Below are 18,600 nucleotides of genomic sequence, written 5' to 3' on the forward strand. Positions count from 1 at the left end.
ACCGGTAACTTCCACAAAGCTGTGAACTAGCTTATAGTCAAGGCAAGAAGGGTATTTGACGGCATACCATCCTTTTGATGGCAAACTATTGTTTGCACAGACTCAGTGAAAGGCCGCCGTAGGCAGACTTGGCTCTCATGAGAAGATAGGCTATGTGCACACTGCCCACAAAATGAGGTGAAAACTGAGCTGCACTTCCTAACACGCTGCCAAATGTATGACCATATTAGAGACACATGTTTCCATCAGATTACACAGATCCTCAAAGAATTTGAAAATAAACCCAATTTTGATCAATTCCATATCTACTGGGTGAAATGCCACAGCGTGACATCACAGCAGTAAGATGTGTGACCTGTTACTACAAACCCCATTGTAAATACAATTCATGTTTACGTTAATTTATTTCCCCTTTTGTACTTTACTATTGGCACATCGTTACAACACTGTAGACAGACGTACTATGACATTTGCAATGTCTTTATTCTTTTGGAACTTCTGTGAGTGTAATGTTTAGTGTTACAGTTTTTCTCAATTGCTAAAACACAATTTCTGAAACCTTGCTCCATTTCCTGAAAACATTACAGTTTTTTTGGATTGCTTACACACTAAAATTAAAAGTAGTACACTATTATCAAAACCTTAGACTCAAGAATCAAAACATCAGCCCATATTTGCACAACTATAAGCACATTGTCAACCTCACACTTGTTGCAAAACTATACACACAGTGATTTGCAAAACACTAAACACACTTAACATACATTACACACAAAAATCTATCATGAAGTCACGTCCTTGCAATACCAAAGCACTGACTGTCAAATTACCACACCGTCCAACCAATTGGTTCAACACAGTCATCAGGTGTGCAAACACTTGTTTGCTTAATTGTAGACACACCAATCAGGTGTATACACTAGCACTATAAAAAGCAGCAGGTGAGTTCATCGGTCTTCAAGCACAATGGAAAGAGTCAGAGAAAGAGTAAGACGAGGAGGAGGAGGACGAGGACGACGACGAGGAGAACGAGGACGAGGAGGAGAACGAGGAGGAAGAGGAAGACAAGAAGGTGCTCATAGAGGGCCGAATCTGACAAATGAGATCCGCGCAACACTGGTTGACCACGTTTTCAATCACGGCCTGACGCTGAGGGAGCCAAATCTAAGCCGATATACAGTGGCAAGTGTGATGATAACATTTCGACTGGAAAATAGGTATTGTAAAAATATCATCATATCAAAAACATCTGCACGGTTTCAGTAACTGCTTACAGTACTGTATTCTATGCACTATCAGCACTTCTGTTACCTTTTCCTGTGAAATTACTGTACTATTGTATACTGTTTTTTTCTACATAGGATTGAGGGTCAGGGACGACAAGGGGGAAGACCTCCTATGTTCACAGAACAGCAAGAGAGGGAGATAGTAAACATGGTTTTGGCCAACAATGCTATAACACTCAAGCAGCTCCAAGCTAACATTGTCAATAACCACGCCATTTTCCACGATATCCATCAGGTCTCAACATCAACACTGGCACGCATCCTAAAAAAAAACATATTCAAATGAAGCAAATTTATCGAGTGCCTTTCGAGCGCAATTCCGAAAGGGTGAAACGACTGCAGCATGATTATGTAGTGGTTTGTATTCACTTTAGCAGTGTGATCTTGCATACTGTCTCACAATCTTTTACTGTACTGTAATATGTATACTAGATCTACACTGAACTACACAATTTTGCCTGACACTGTTTTTCAGAGAGTTTTACGAATGGATGGAGAGGAGATCCAGCATGAGTTCATTTACGTAGATGAGGCTGGGTTCAACCTGACGAGTACGCGAATGAGGGGAAGAAACATCATTGGCCACAGGGCTATAGTCAATGTCCCAGGGCAATGTTACACATTACACAGAATGGGGTCCTCCACCGCCATGCCCATATGGGCCCTTACAACACAGCACTCATACTTACATTCTTGGACCAATTGCACAACAGCAGCAAATCAAATCGATCATATGCAATACATTGTTGTCTGGGACAATGTGTCTTTCCACCGCTCTGCTCTGGTTCAGAACTGGTTTCAGCAACATCCACATTTCACAGTCCTATATCTTCCACCATACTCTCCATTCCTCAACCCTATAGAATCTTTTTTTCTCGGCATGGCGGTGGAAGGTATATGATCTCCGTTCCAGGCTGAGGTACCCCTCATCCAAGCCATGGAGGAGGGCTGTGACCATATGGAGGTAGCAGCAATGCAAGGATGGATTCGTCATTCAAGACGTTTCTTTCCAAGGTGTCTTGCTAATGACAACATTTCCTGCGATGTTGATGAAATTCTCTGGCCAGATCCAGCTAGGCGAAAAGACAATGTCTAGTTATTTTTGTATTTATTTAATTTACATTATATTTGTACTTTGTTGATAGTAGCCTACTCTAATCATAGGGAAGTAGAAGTGCTAAAAGTGTTTTAGGTTTATCACAGCAGAGTGTAACTCGTGCAAACAGAGTATAGTAATGTGAAATGTGTGTTTCATATGGTAACAAAGTGTGGGTTTTAAAAAGAAGTGTATAGTTTTTACAAGAGTGTTTAATTTTGCAAAGGATCTGTAGTGTTTTGCTAATTGGGTGTGTGGTTGTGCTAATTGTGTGTAGTGTTTTGAAAACACGGGCCCTGTTTTGAAAATCGTGCTTAAGCAATCAAAAAAAACTGTAAACACAAAACCTCATCTTCAAGCACTATTTACAAAACCTCTGACTCCTCTTGCAAAATGAAACATTCACCTCAAAACAGTTTTACCTGTGTTCAAAATCAAACACTGCTCTCAAATCATAAACAAAGTGATCAAAATGATATACACTCTCAAGCAGTCCGTAAATAATACACCGGAAAATAGAAAACACATTGTTCAAAACATACAATTCTCAGAGAGAAGTACATTTTTAATCTAAAATAATATTCATATTTTTCCATCATTGTCTTTTGATGAACGAAAACATGTTCTATCATAGTAGCTCAAAATTGATCAGAAATTACTACTCTGCTTTGCTCTTTGCAATTTTGTTTTTGTTCTTCCTCCTCCTTGTACCCCTATTTTTATAGTACTGTACCCTGCATCTCACAAACTTGTCCTTTGTCTCTGTGATACTGTGATTTGTGTTCTTTGTTGATATGAACCTGCAACCAGTCAAAATCTATTGAGCAGTCAGTACTGTTACATTTTTTTATTACTTACAGTTTTTTTTGATTGCTTAAGCACGATTTTCAAAACAGGGCCCGTGTTTTCAAAACACTACACACAATTAGCACAACCACACACCCAAGTAACAAAACACTACAGATCCTTTGCAAAATTAAACACTCTTGTAAAAACTATACACTTCTTTTTAAAACCCACACTTTGTTACCATATGAAACACACATTTCACATTACTATACTCTGTTTGCACGAGTTACACTCTGCTGTGATAAACCTAAAACACTTTTAGCACTTCTCAACACGCCCAAAATGTTGACATGGAGATTCATAATACTGTAACCAAACGTCACTTTACGTATTGTAAGTTCAACATTTTTTTTAAAAATAACTAGACATTGTCTCTTCGCCTAGCTGGATCTGGCCAGAGAATTTCATCAACATCGCAGGCAATGTTGTCATTAGCAACATGGCTTGGATGAGGGGTACCTCAGCCTGGAGACGGAGATCACATACCTTCCACCGCCATGCCGAGAAAAACTATTCTATAGGGTTGAGGAATGGAGAGTATGGTGGAAGATATAGGATGGTGAAATGTGGATGTTGCTGAAACCAGTTCTGAACCAGAGCAGAGCGGTGGAAAGACACATTGTCCCAGACAACAATGTATTGCATATGATCAATTTGATTTGCTGCTGTTATGTTGTGCAATTGGTCCAAGAATGTAAGTATGAGTGCTGTGTTGTAAGGGCCCATATGGGCATGGCGGTGGAGGACCCCATTCTGTGTAATGGCTGCACAGAGTGTTATATTACCCCCACGTTGCCCTGGGACATTGACCATAGCCCTGTGGCCAATGATGTTTCTTACCCTCCTTTGTGTTCTTGTCAGGTTGAATCCAGCCTCATCTACGTAAATGAACTCATGCTGGATCTCCTCTCCATCCATTCGTAAAACTCTCTGAAAAACAGTGTCAGGCAAAATTGTGTAGTTCAGTGTAGATCTAGTATACATATTACAGTACAGTAAAATGATTATGAGACAGTATGCAAGATCACACTGCTAAAGTGAATACATACCTCTGCATAATCATGCCGCAGTCGTTTCACCCTTTCGGAATTGCGCTCGAAAGGCACTCGATAAATTTGCATCATTTGAATATGTTATTTGTTTAGGATGCGTGCTAGTGTTGCTGTTGAGACCTGATGGATATCGTTGAACATGACGTGGTTATTGACAATGTTAGCTTGGAGCTGCTTGAGTGTTATAGCATTGTTGGCCAAAACCATGTTTACTATCTCCCTCTCTTGCTGTTCTGTGAACATAGGAGGCCTTCCCCCTTGTCGTCCCTGACCCTCAATCCCATGTAGAAAAAAAACAGTATACAATAGTACAGTAATTTCACAGGAAAGGTAACATAAGTGCTGATAGTGCATAGAATACAGTACTGTAAGCAGTTACTGAAACCGTGCAGATGTTTTTGATATGATGGTATTTTTACAATACCTATTTTCCAGTCTAAATGTTCTCATCACACTTGCCACTGTATATCGGCTGAGATTTGGCTGTACTCGCAGTCCAGCCTCCCTCAGCGTCAGGCTGTGGTTGACAACGTGGTCAACCAGTGTTGCGCGGATCTCATTTGTCAGATTCGGTCCTCTTTGAGCACCTTCTTGTCTTCCTCTTCCTCCCCTTCCTCCTCCTCCTCGTCCTCGTCCTCCTCGTTCTCCTTGTCCTCCTCGCCCTCCTCCTCGTCCTCCTTGTTCTCCTCGTCCTCCTCATTCTCCTCCTCGTCCTCCTCCTCCTCCTCGTCTTACTCTTTCTCTGACTCTTTCCATTGTGCTTGAAGACCGATGAACTCACCTGCTGCTTTTTATAGTGCTTATACACCTGATTGGTGTGTCTACAATTGAGCAAACAAGTGTTTGCACACCAGATGACTGTGGTGAACCAATTGGTTGGACGGTGTGGTAATCTGACAGTCAGTGCTTTGGGATTGCAAGGACGTGACTTCATGATAGATTTTTGTGTGTAATGTATGTTAAGCGTGTTTAGTGTTTTGCAAATCACTGTGTGTAGAGTTTTGCAACAAGTGTGAGGTTGACAATGTGCTTATAGTTGTGCAAATATGGGTTGATGTTTTTCTTCTTGAGTGTAAGGTTTTGCTAATAGTGTACTACTTTTAATTTTAGTGTGTAAGCAATCCAAAAAAACTGTAATAAATGGAAAGCACAATTTTCAGGGCCATACAATTTGTCCATTGTACAGTATACAGCCTACAATGAATGCACTGTACTACAGTTTCCATTCTCGGACTTTCTCCTTCCCACCTTCAACAACCTGTTTGCTCTCTGAACGGGTTTATATTGGTTGCGTCGCATCATTTGAAACAGGTTAAATCAATTTTGAGTGGTTGTGTTCAATCAATGACATATGATCTCTATTTGTATTTGATTTTTGCCACTTGTGTTTGCCAGTATGGATGACACGTGCGTTAGAGTGCAGAATGTGTTTAGAGTTTTGCTGAAAAGTCTAAGTCAGATCTGCAAATTGTGTTTTACCATGTGAAATGGTTTAAGGTATTGACAACAGACTGCATAATTAGCTAAATGAGTCCAGGCAACTGAGAACTTTGTTCAGCCAATGGGTTTTAGTGTTTTAGCAATTGAGAAAAACTGTAATTTGTATTGTTTATTTCACTTTTGTTTATTACATACTTCACTTTCTTTGGCAATGTTAACATATGTTTCCCATGGCAATAAAGCCCTTGAATTGAATTGAGAGAGAGAGAGAGAGAGAGAGAGAGAGAGAGAGAGAGACATACAGAGATAGAGAGGGTTCCCCATACCCAGCTAGGGACCAGTAGCAGCAGGTAAACATCCCCTCTGGCACCCAGCCCCAGGTCTCACTTATAGCCCACTGTTAGTATTCAGAGTGAGGTCCTTTGATTAGAAGGAAGGGTAAAATCATCAATAAAAAATCATCAATTATGTAACAGATTAACGACTTCCTCGCCCCCACTTCTGTCAGATCTCTCCACCACCGACCCCCGACCCCCGACCTGACACCTCCGCACACCAGCTTGGCCACCACACACACCAACACCCACTCTTTGGTCTACTTGTGTATCTAGAAAATACAGGAACAACCAAATATGGCCTGGAGTTCATTATTAAAACACTACACTGTTAACCTTTTGTAATATGAAACCATTGGAGCATTTGCTTCCATGCCTGTCCTTTGTTGTTCCATGTATTTAGTCCCTCCTCTTTCTAATCACAGTCCCTAGAGACTAAAGTCGTTCATATCTGTTATCTCCCCAAGGGTGTATGTGTGTGTGCGTGTGTGTGTGTGTGTGTGTGTGTGTGTGTGTGTGTGTGTGTGTGTATGTGTGTGTGTGTGTGTCTGTGTTGTTCTCATCTGTTATATTCCCCACAGCCATCGTCCCCAGGCGCTACGATCTTTAAAGTTTATATAAATTAAAAATGAATGGCTTGTACAGATGCGGTATGCTGTGATTCACAAAACATCCATTGTAGTTGAATCTGATTGCCAGAGTATGCTTTAATTGTGAGGCAAAATAGTTGCTGATTTATTTGGCTACTGCTGTTAAACACTGCATTGAGTTGAATTCAAGTGTTGGTAAGAGATTACGTTTTCATTTTTGAAAAACGGAGTGATAAAAATGTTTTAATTTGGTATAATAATATACATTTGCATATGAAGGAAACACCAAACTATCAAAAATCATTGTGCTTTTGACATTTCCCAGAAAACAAACGCTTCAACAAATGACTGATACTATGCTTCACACACTTCAATCAATATTCTTCTTCCTTGTGAGGAAAATAATCATATCCTTTGGGTCTAATGTCATGCTTGAGGAAAGTTGCAGAATTGACCATTGTTGGCAATGGCTGTCAGAAGCGTTTAAGTAAAGATTTAGCAGCAGAGAAAGCAATTTAAAAAGACGTTTGGAAACACAGACCCACAAACACACTCACACCCATACACACACACCGAGAGACTGACTGCCAATCACTTTGGCATCTTTAGCGGGTTGAATTGTGATGAAACAATCCCAAATTTCTTCTTCTCTCTCGCTAGGCGGCTGGACAACATGGCCTCCACAAATGGACACGGACACACATACACTTATTTGAGTCATGGACTTATTTTATGGCTGCAGCAATCAACTCGTGAGTCACGACAGACTCATTCACATTACTTTGCTGGGTTCAATTAGGTCAAACCTGCATATAAATCAGAAATGTACTTTCAATTCCCTCACACAGTAAACAAATGTTCTAAAATTGGCCTCAGAGCAACTATGCTGGACATGCATTTACATTCAAATTTAGCATTCATTTGATGTTTTGGTTTTTGAAAGGGGGGAGAGAATTTCAATTTCCTTATGTATTATCTGAGTATAAAAAAAGTGCAGGTATGTTCATCTGAATAATATAGTTTATTCATCTTCATACTTATTTTCTTAGATCCATCCATCACTCATCAGAGAGCATAGGCCACCGGTGACTCCTTTCTCCCGCTCTCTCTTTCCCTAATCAACTCTGCACGTAGGCAGCAGCTCAATTTGCTCTCTCCAAGACATCCATCCGCGTAGTCTCGTGGCGCTGTGGCAGCTCCTATCTCTGTCGTCTAATGACTTCCTAGATGGATTGGGCTCTAGTCAATGACCATTACAATTAAGCAATCAAGAGGACAGGGCACCATGAGGAGACAAACTATTTTGCAGTGAACGAGGGCAGAGCAAACAGTATTCAAGTCAGCCAAAGAGAGAGATAGTGAGCAATACAGTTCCACGTGGTACTGTCTTTGAAACTCGCATGTTGGTCCCAACCTGTTGAAAAATGAAACCGTTGGGCCTATATATGAATCATCTCCAACCGATGGATAGTCCTACAGTCCTTACCACAACTATTTGAAAATAAGAAACACAGCTGAAATCATAAGACCAGCATCCGTTGAACTTCACAAGCCTACCAATCAGATTTGTGTAATGTCGCCTATCAAAGAATAGGACCATGGAACGTTTGGGGACACTGAATGGATCATGGTGTTCTTTTTTCGGATGACAGCTAGGCGCCATTGGCTCCATTTTAACATCCTGATCATTATCATCATCAGTGGTATGACTATGGGGATACACGAGAATGTGATATAAGACGTCGAGACCCCACCTACGTTTCTGAAGCTGATTGGACTCGCGCAGATACACAGCTATGATTTAATAAACAGAATAGTGGACACATCACTCTGTCCTCGCGGATCTCGTCGCTGCACTGCAGGAGCTATCCGTATCATCGTTTCGCTCTCACCAACAAGCATCCGCACCCGGGCGCGCGCACGGTCTTCTCCAACTGTCTCTAACATAATATTCATATTCGAATATTACCACGTCGGAAAACAGGTAAATATATATATATATTTTGATAGATCTATACCGTATTTGGTTTGTTATAGAGCCTATTTCAAGTTATTCCGAATGTATTTGTCCATCAATTGGATGGCGGGAGTTTTGCAGGGACATTTGGAGACGCAACGAATCAACTTTGTCTGCAAGCTGAACAACAAAAACATTTCGGACTTTTTCTATAGGCCTATAGCCTACATGATAGCGTAATTGTTGTAGCCTATTCGGAAAACATATCTACAAATCAAATGACTGTCAAGGTTTAGTAATATAGCCTTTCATTTCACAATAAATGGAAAACATTCCGTGCGCATTACGCACAATTTAAAACCAGTTATCACTACATTTTAGAAGAGAAACGAATGTTTAGGCCTGCTGTTGCAGTCTTCTAGTCTATTATTCATTGTGGATTTTCAATGTCAAGTCCGTTTCATACTTGGTGCGCGTTTGCTGGTTTCAGCTGAGCTCTAATGAAGCATTTTGCAGCTTGGAAGTTATTTATTCTAATGCGTCAAGCAAATGTATCTCTAAATGTTGATATTATTGTCAACCCAACATCACAGCTTGTCTAGGCTACAGGTGGTGTTAATAAGAAGATGAAAAACGGATTGTTGCTGGTGGCTCTGTTTCTCGTCATGAAACTCCGCTCAAGCCAGTCCAGCTGCGAGGAGCCTGCTGCTGGGGCGCTCAGATCAACTGCTGACTCAGAGGTAAGGAAGTTTCTCATCCAACCGTATCTATTTAACCCTCATATGGTAACGTAAATTTTTTATTTTATTTTATTTATCTAGGTATATAATGGTTTAAAACATAACTGTGAATTCAAAGCAAATGACTGTAGGGGTCGGATCAAATTAAAGCCTCATCTGCGGAAAGATAACCTTGTTCATGTGTCATCCCGATTATTCTTTTTTGGGGGACTGATTTCATGTCTACGAATGAGAGAAAACGATGCTTATTAATGGCCTATCATCGTTGTCTTTACAGGATACTCCAGGTCTTGAAAACCTCAAGCGGACCATTCTGAAGAGATATAACGACCTAGATTATGACAGCTTTGTTGGGCTGATGGGTAGAAGGGGCGCTGGTAAGCTTCAGCTCTCTCTCTGCATCTTACCATCAATCAATCAAAGTTAAGACCCTCAGCAGACAACAGTTGTCTCGGTGCTTGACTTGGACTGTTATAGGCTCCTGTACTCGTTTTGGGTGCCGGTACTGTTTATATTTAAGTGCAGGAGCGCCACTATACTTTTGAGCTAATATTCTGTAAAAGGAACAGGAGATCAAGCAGTAGAGAATTGGAGGTGCAGGTACTCAGCTCCGGTGAGCTCCTGCCCAATTCATGCACTGAGTCATCTTTGATGATGTATAGAGGGGGTTATACTGATACTGTGTCACTGAGTCTTCTCTGTTTTGACTAAATTAACAATGTGTCCCAGTCTTTATTTACTCAAACATGTTCAATGTTGAAGCAGGAGTTCACTGCAGGGAAATTACAGTATTCACACCACTAATTTACTTTTTTATTGAATAACATTTTTTATTGGGTTTTATGCATTTTTTACAATTGACTTGCTTTTTCACAGATATTTATGAAGTACCTCCCTCTCCACATAAAAGTAAGGATTAACCATTGATTTACTGTTTGTTTTACACATCAATAGGAATGTTATTAGCTTTTAACAGAACAATCTTGACAAATGTAACTTAATATACTGCGAACAGTGGCATTTGATAATGATTTAACCGTGTTTGTCACAGGAGAGATGGATGATGTCTTTGTTGGGCTTATGGGCAGAAGAAACTTGGAACAAGGTGAGTGTGGGTGGGTGGGCGGGCGGGCATGAGAATCTATTCTAATCTAATCTAATGGTCCTCTGCAGCTGAGTTTGTGTGGCTCAGTTGATAAGAGTGTGGTACTAGCAATAAACACCAAGGTCATGGGCTCATTCATACAGGGATCATATTTTAAAGTTGCTTTGGATAAAAGCATCTGCTAAGTGGCATACATTACCTGCAGTCAAATGACCAAAACGCCCTCCAGTGGCCTCATGCGTGGAATGTTATTCATATTTTTCATCATTAGTACACTTTTTTTTTTACGCTGAAAATCCGGTGTTTCTATGTCAAGCGGTTTTGTTATAATTCAGACTTCTGTGATGTATATGAAGTGTAATATTGGGATGCAACGTCACAATGTAATACATTTCAACTCTATATCTGACATGGTACAGGTGTCTTCTTTTCATAAGCCAATCGCCATGTGTGTGAGGTGTATACTTTTGTTTCAAAGTAGATGTGTTTAAGACTAGCAAAAAAAAACACTCAGTGTGACCCTGATTTAGTCCACTGCACTAAAGGGATAATTCATCTATACCTCCATAATAATCCAATGTGCAGTGGAGATAATGATTTTTTTCCCCCCAGCTCAGTGACCCAGTGTGTGTTCTCTCTAACAGGCAACATGCGTCCTTTGAGAAAGGAGGCATACCCTGAGACAAGAAGAGGAGCCTTATTCTTTAATAAGTGCAGACTGAGGTGTGTGCGTGTGAGGCATTTGCTCTCCCATATCATTTAGTAGACTCCATGCATTTTATGCTACGCAGGTTTCCACGTATGCCTTTAAATACAGTACATGTGTCAGCATTAGCTCATCTCTCTACGCAGTACGCTCTTAGATAAAAGGTGGTGTCTCCAACTTTAAAGGGTTCTTTGGGCTGTCCCCATAGGAGAACAATTTGAAGAACTGTTTTTGGTTCCAGGTAGAACCCTTTTGGGTTCAACATAGAACCGTTTCTACAGAAGGTTCTACATGGAACCTAAAAGGGTTCTCCTATGGGGAGAGCAGAAGAACCCTTTTGGAACCCTTTTTTTCTCAGAGTGTAGAATACATTGAATAACAATAAGTTATCAAGTGCTTTATATTTTCTCACGTTCTGCGTTGCATTAAACAATACTAGAAACTTTACTGATTATAAATGTCTAACTAAAAATCCACTGTTACTTTTTTTATCCAGGTTTCGGCGTGGGCTGTAGACAAGACATTCATCCAGACCCATCCCTAACATCCAGCCAAGGCAAAACCCCTTTTCAGAAGATTGGAGTTATTATTATACAATACAGAAAAGAAACAACTATTTATTTTACAAAACAAAGTATTTGCGAAAACATCTGTGGAATTTAAACTGACCAAAATCAACCTGCTACTGTAACATGTGCCCGATGAGTTGTCATAGTAACTAATAGCTATAATGTATTACCTGAAAGAAATCAGTAACAGTCCCATCTGATAAGAACTATTTCTTTACCATATGTTTGTGATTCAAATTAAAGAAATAATCAAATGTGGCAACAATACTGACAATTAATTGAAAAATATTTGGTTACAACATTTTAAATCCACCATCATAGCAACGAGAATTCAAAGTGCCGGAATATGTTACCAAAAATGAACATTAAGTAGTACTGTACAAAAAAATACTTTAGTACTGTAGTTATAGTAAGTATAATCTACCCCACTTTAAGGCCATTCAACTGCTTAGCAGATAATCTATAATAAATGGGAAAAACATATGGCCATTACATTTGACATGAAATACACTCACACTTAGCTACACCACAGAGCAATGTAATACCATTCAAAAATGTGCTCTATCAGCTTGACCTGACGCCGAAAACCTCAGATTCTGACGAAAACCTCGACAACGTTAAGAAACGACCATTGTTCAGTGCACGCATATAAAGGTCCCTTCATATTTCTCTAAAAGTGCAATACCAATATAGAATTGAATAGTTATGGACAGTCAATTAGGGAATGGAATACAGGAGCACTGTTAGTTGTGGAAATGATGATTTTCTAAATCAACATCTAAGACACAGAAATGCTTGATATCATGCAATAGGAAATGTCCAGGTCAGAATGTTTTTATGCAGCGTGGGCCTCATGAAGTAAATGCTCTAGAAGTATATACAGATGCATGGTCACTAACGGCATACTATTGGAATTCAAACAGAATATCAGATAAAACAACAACAGATATTGATAAAAAACAGTTAACACATTCAAGTAAAAAGTTGTACAGTATATGGATGAATAAAATCCCCCACAACCAATCAAACCTGAACTGTGGTGGAACTGGTGCACAACGTTGGAAATATCGAACCTGTTCCTGGCATGACCATTTCACAAGTCCTGTTTCCATCACACACAACAACACACTCCCGTTATCACCTTAAAAAAACACATTCAAACGCTTCAAGTCAAACCGTCCCAAATGACACCAATGCATGACCACGTTCACATTCCACTTAAGTGGAAGTTAGGCGTCGACCCAAAGAGAATCACTGCTGTCTCTCCTGTGTGACTGCAGTCCTGTTATTGTCCATGGGGATTTTACTTTCCCTCGCAGCCCCTTTATATGACACTGCCTCCATTTTGGACTGGTCTCCACCACCAACAACAATAACACCAGCTGGTATTGTCCCTGTACCAGCTGCCCCCACAGTGGCCCTTTCCGGCTGGGCCAGACGCTCCACCAGGCCCTGGGGTAGTGGAGGTCTGTAGCGGTATCTGTAGCCGTAGGCACGGAGGTGGTAGGTCCAGTACTCCAGCGTGTACATCAGCTCTGCGTCCACATAGTGGAAGGATACTGCCAGGTCTGAGCAGCACTGGGGACCCTGGAGGAAAATAGCAAACTGAGCACTATAAAACTTGCTATATGGCCTTCCACTGTATCTTTTGACAGAATCCCACCCTTAAAACACACACCTGTGACATATGCACACGCATACACACGCACACACACACAGCAATACAGCTCGGAACACACACGCTTACTCCTCTGTAGCATACATCAGATCGCTTAAACAGCTGTTTAAAATGGACTATTGGAGTGTTCACTGTCTATTTCACATTCCTGCAAGTATATTTGACTGGGGGAAAACCTAATAACACATTTCTGACAGTCATTGTTAAGCAGAGGAGACACTGGCTATGTTTCCTCCACAAAGACACCTGAATGGCTTGTTTACCCCCAGGTGTATTGTCATGTGCCTCGGTGGTCCCTGTCTGATAGACTCATAATAAACGTGTCTCATTTGCATTGCAAAGCACAATGAATTAGCACAAATATATGAAAGAAAATGGGAAATGTTCCTACTGTGGACAGTGCATTGTCTCCACTGCAATCATCCACTTTAGCAATCATCCACTTTAATGTAATTCCTTTCTTTCTATGAAGGCTTTAGAAGGACAGACATCTAACGTTGTCATTTTCACAGTGATATATCCTTCACATAGCATGTAGCCTATATTCAGGCTGCTCATCGAAAATAAATGTCTATATTCCATATATTGTACCTAGTTTCAGAGAGGGATTGTGCAAGACAGTGATGCCCTGGTCAAAAAATGCCCTACCTACACTTTAATAGACAAAAAAACCTTGAGCCGCAAATATCCAATTGGTGCACAATAGTGTACAGATGGCCATTAATTGAATTAAAGGATTATAAGAGGAAACAAGTTCGAGCTCTTGGAAAACTGTCTTCCTGACCCAGTTTGACCCTCAATTCAATGGTAATCCATTATCTGGGTTCATCTTAAACAGTCTTACATGAATAAGATAGGTACTACAGAGAGAGACTGGAAAGGAAGAAAGAGAGAGAGAGAGAGAGAGAGAGACTAAGAGCAAGGTGAGCTCTGGCTTGTATCTTAAAAATCAGTGGAACTGAAAGCCAACAAAAGTAACGACAACAAGAGAAGGAGAAAGAGAGAGAGAGAGCTCAGTGGTGACTGACCTCCACGATGGGGTAGTAGCAGTAGTTCCAGTACCAGAAGCTCTTGGAGAACTTCCCAGTCAGGTGGTGTTCCGGCACGAATGGATGAAACGTCTCCCGCTGCCATGTATCCCTGGAGTCCATGGCCAGAACCCCCATCTTCTCCAGACACTGTCCCAGAGCCAAGTCCTCCACAGAGGTGGTATGGGTACACACCTTGGTCTTGAACCCCTCCACGAACCTCCTGAGGGCCTCCTTACTCAACACATACCCCGCTCCGCCACTCATGTACCCCTGCTTGGCATAGGGCTTAAAGCGCTTGCCGAAGTAGAGGGGCTCCTCGGGCGTGTGATTGGACAGGACCCAGCGGAGGTTGTCCACCACTACGAAGGTGTCGTCGTCCGCCTTGAGGAACCAGTCGGCTTCGTTCCCATGATGCTCCAGGGCATAGTGGAAGGCCCGGATGGTCTTCCAGTAGAGCTGGTCGCGGCCCTCCCCTGTCCCCAGCCCTACGGTGGGGAAGTCTGGCGAAGAAGAAGAATGCTTTATTGTCCATTTTCCTACTGTTTTTTGCTTTCTAATGCAACCTCCCCCAGAGTCAGTCAGGCACAAAGCACGGAGTCAGCCATTGTGCATCACAGCAGTTAGGGTCATGGGCCTTACTCAAGGGAAACAAGGCACGAGATAGCATCTATATAGGATCCTTTTGACCAGATGTTTCCCGTTGGTCATGGGATTCAAACCGGCCCGCCTCAATACCCTTCTAGGCTACCTGGCTGGGTACCCACCTGGGTCGTCAACAGAGCTCATGAAGACCACCACGTTGCAGTGGCGGCTCCAGGTGGCCTTGACATGGCGGGCCTTGGTCTGCAGGTTACTGGGGCCTGTCATCACCCAGCACAGGATGCGCACCTTTCGGTACAACTCATCTGCCACGCGACTGTCCTCACCTGAAAATCATTGCCACACAACTTTTAAGCTGAAATCCTTAAAGCGGCAATCAGCAGTAGAAACCATAACAAAGCGTTGTCCCCCACCCCTGTTTCGGGTATAAAAAAAAACTAAGGGTAAAGCTTAGCTAATTAATTAGACAGAGCTATGGATGCCGAGGAACATCCATGATATAAAAATGATAGTTTTAACCATGTTTTGAGGCTATATAATGTTTTTTTACATTTACTTTGTTTACAAACATTGGTGTAAAACAAGCTTATGTTTCGTGTTCTGATGGGTTACGACAGTTGAACTAAGCTCATAAGGCATTTACAAGATATATTATACAAGAATCAATGGGTACACATCATATCATATCAAGTCCAACAATGAATGTAGCAACTGCTGCTTGCCCATCTAATTGGTAGAACTTCCATGATATTACAACAAACACAGTTTTTTTCCCCAACTGACATCACGAGCAATAGAAGAGCAGAATATGTACTGCAATTAGTTTTTACCAAGCTACCGGAGGCTCCACAAGTTGGTTTCACCAACAAAACAATAACAAAGGCACTGGGGACGAACAGTGCTGCAGTGTCCCCTTATACAGGAATAGAGTAACACTGTATATTAGTCATATTTAAATTGGCTAGATGTATGCTTTGGAAAGAGTCTTTTCATTTTCGAGGTTCATTTTCGATATTAAAGTACAAAACGTTCACAACGCACTTCTTTCAAACTTCCACACAGATTTACGAGATCTTCAGAGGCACTCCATTTCCTTTCACTGGGATGGGCCCTGGCCTTATTGGGCCTGTGTACCTGTGTGGTGCGGGACGTTGAGATTGATGAGGGCTGCTCTCTCCACACTGGCCTGCCTCTCCTCTGCCACCGCTGCTACTGAGCTGCTCTGGACCCCTCCCAGCACAGGGAGCTCCATGCTCCTCTCAAACCATAGCTGTATGTTCACATTATAAATATGGTGTGGTACAAGTACAAACAAGTTTACTGACTGATAACACCAAGCATCAAACATCAACACAGTCAACAGTAATGACAGATGTACTACGTAGGTGCACTAATGCAGGGAGAGAGTACCGTAATTACAGGTGTATACGGATATCTGAATAATAATTACAGAAGTATATTATTGTAATATTATATGGCTACCTGAATAGTTGATATAGATGTTTAAGGCCACTAGATTATAGATGTGTAACACACCTGGCGCAGGAAGAGGTACAGGCTGAGGGTCCCCACTACGAAACCCAAGTAGAAGCAGAACCTGGAGGCACTCAGACCTTTCATGGTGGTATCCTCCTCTTCCCTCCTCTCCTCCTCCTCCTCCTCCTTCTCCTCTCTAGTACTTCCTGGTCCACTCCAATTACAGCATCTCTTCTGAGATTGGAACACAATGGGATTGAAAAGGCAGAAACATATGTCGACCATTTACTTCACCTATTGTTTTCGTCAGGCACAAAATATTCCGAATATAGCTGATACTAATCTCTATTTATCTTGCATGGAACATGATAGTTCTGTCCAACTGTCTGTATTATATACACACTGAAGGCCAAGTCAGGGGCCTTGTTCTATTTTGTTTTATTTTCCCAGGTAAGTTGACTGAGAACACATTCTCATTTACAGCAACGACCAGGGGAATAGTTACAGGGGAGAGGAGGAGGGATGAATGAATGAGCCAATTGAAAGGTGGCCATGATGGTATGATGGCCAGATTGGGAATTTAACCAGGACACCGGGGTTAACACCCCTACTCTTACGATAAGTGCCATGGGATCTTTAGTGACCACAGAGAATCAGGACACCCATTTAATGTCCCATCCGAAAGGCAACTGCCACAGGGCAATGTCCCCAATCACTGGCATGGGGCTTCTTTTTTTTAACCAGAGGATCTCTACGGATCAATATTTTGGGGGAACTCAGAGTTTCAACTTATTGTTGAGAGTTAGAATAGTAGAATGCACAAGGTGCCATTTCAATATTTGGTTGTGCATCAGCTAACCTTTTTGAGATTGGTAAATGAGTCTAGTGGAAGGCTATCTACATTTGTAGTAATCATGGTCGAATTACCGACTGGGGGGCACCCATTCCTTTTACTAGTGACGCTTCATATTAAAAACGGCAAACATTTCTCTTCACCCTATGACAAAATGTGTAGAATTGCAGAAAATTAGCTGTAAAACTAAAAATGGTTTTCTCCGCCCCATGGAGTGGAATGGAGTGGAATTGCATGATATGAGTTATAAAATAGCAAAATCAACTCTCTACCCCATTGCAAAATATGTAGATTTGCAGCCAAGTGCTTTAAAAACTGAAAAGTTTTCTATACGCTACATGGCAAAATGTGTAGAAAATGTTTTGCTCGCAAGGTGTGGGAAACAAAATGTAGTTTAGGGCCCCTAAAATGGTAGAGCCAGCTCGGACTACATGTGTGGGTATGGATGTGTGTATGCAGACCCTTGAGCCAATGCAGCCTCCCATGATGAGTTCAGATTTTTTTGTGGGACCCACCCCCCATCTAAATTGCCAATCTCTGTCCTAGTGAGATAAATCTATCCTCTTGTTGTATAAATAACTTTTAGATGAGATTGAAACTACTACAATGAAACAGCAAACAGGAGTGGCTAATGTCTCTGAAACGTCTTTCTAAATGTCTTTCTGACATTCTGCTGTAGCTCAATGGATGACATTCTAGCAAATTGGCCACTCCCGTTTGCTGTTTCACTCTAGTAGCATTGAGGTTATATTGAGGTGAGAGACCGCTAATCGTGGACGAGGAAGTTAATAATGTACACTAAGTAGGCCACGCATATCCCCTTAACAGACAGACTCTGCTGCCTGCCTGCCTTAAAAGGACTGAAAAACACGTACAACACAGTGACAACACAATAATAACACAGAAGCTACATTGTATACAGTTTAGAGCTATCGTCATTCAACCACTATCTTCTATCTATTATTGGTGGTGTGTGAGAGTTATAAGCAGAGTTTAGATTCATTGCAGGATTCCTAATTCTTCTGAATTGATATTCTTCAGAAATGAAACACAATTATATTCACAACATTGTCATATGCCATTTTTACAACAGTAGCCGGTCTTGAATGGAGATTCACCGAGTCAACGTTACAGAGACCGTCAAGACAACATCACCGTGACGCTAATTACCGCTATGATTTTATCACCGTCAAAATCATTTGGATAAAGCAATAGCTTTCCATCAGACAAAGACATT

General features: G+C 41.3%; 2 protein-coding genes across 5 annotated transcripts in view; one reads left to right on the forward strand and one right to left on the reverse strand.

The window, feature by feature from the left end:
- The window catches only part of LOC139368409 (tachykinin-3-like), a 52,637-nt gene extending 40,871 nt beyond the window's left edge, over positions 1-11,766 (forward strand). For 2 of the 4 annotated variants that reach the window (XM_071107258.1, XM_071107260.1), the window contains exons 2-7: positions 9,199-9,345; positions 9,623-9,722; positions 10,222-10,254; positions 10,397-10,450; positions 11,095-11,173; positions 11,653-11,766. In XM_071107258.1, the coding sequence (XP_070963359.1) occupies positions 9,232-9,345; positions 9,623-9,722; positions 10,222-10,254; positions 10,397-10,450; positions 11,095-11,173; positions 11,653-11,671 (399 nt within the window). In that variant the 5' untranslated portion in view covers positions 9,199-9,231 and the 3' untranslated portion in view covers positions 11,672-11,766. Of the gene's footprint in view, positions 1-6,727; positions 8,633-9,198; positions 9,346-9,622; positions 9,723-10,221; positions 10,255-10,396; positions 10,451-11,094; positions 11,174-11,652 lie in introns of those variants that run through there. The other 2 variants (XM_071107259.1, XM_071107261.1) reach the window with 2 other exon arrangements.
- A 54-nt stretch (positions 11,767-11,820) lies between these two features.
- LOC139368408 (glycoprotein-N-acetylgalactosamine 3-beta-galactosyltransferase 1-B-like) lies at positions 11,821-16,654 on the reverse strand. Its single transcript, XM_071107257.1, has 5 exons — positions 16,571-16,654; positions 16,169-16,304; positions 15,199-15,360; positions 14,432-14,934; positions 11,821-13,312 (listed from the first exon to the last, which is right to left on the reverse strand). Exons 1-5 carry the CDS (start codon positions 16,652-16,654, stop codon positions 12,977-12,979), a joined length of 1,221 nt encoding a protein of 406 aa, XP_070963358.1. The 3' UTR covers positions 11,821-12,976.
- Positions 16,655-18,600: the final 1,946 nt, after the last annotated feature.

Source organism: Oncorhynchus clarkii, chromosome 16 (assembly GCF_045791955.1).
Source record: "Oncorhynchus clarkii lewisi isolate Uvic-CL-2024 chromosome 16, UVic_Ocla_1.0, whole genome shotgun sequence".
NCBI classification, from domain to species: Eukaryota; Metazoa; Chordata; class Actinopteri; order Salmoniformes; family Salmonidae; genus Oncorhynchus; species Oncorhynchus clarkii.

Coding starts and splice junctions, on each gene's coding strand:
- LOC139368408 (XM_071107257.1), bottom strand. CDS start 16,654: ATGAAAGGTCTGAGTGCCTCCAGGTTCTGCTTCTACTTGGGTTTCGTA. Junction 16,305..16,570: donor TGTACCTCTTCCTGCGCCAG/GTGTGTTACACA, acceptor GTGAACATACAG/CTATGGTTTGAGAGGAGCAT. Junction 15,361..16,168: donor CAACGTCCCGCACCACACAG/GTACACAGGCCC, acceptor AATGATTTTCAG/GTGAGGACAGTCGCGTGGCA.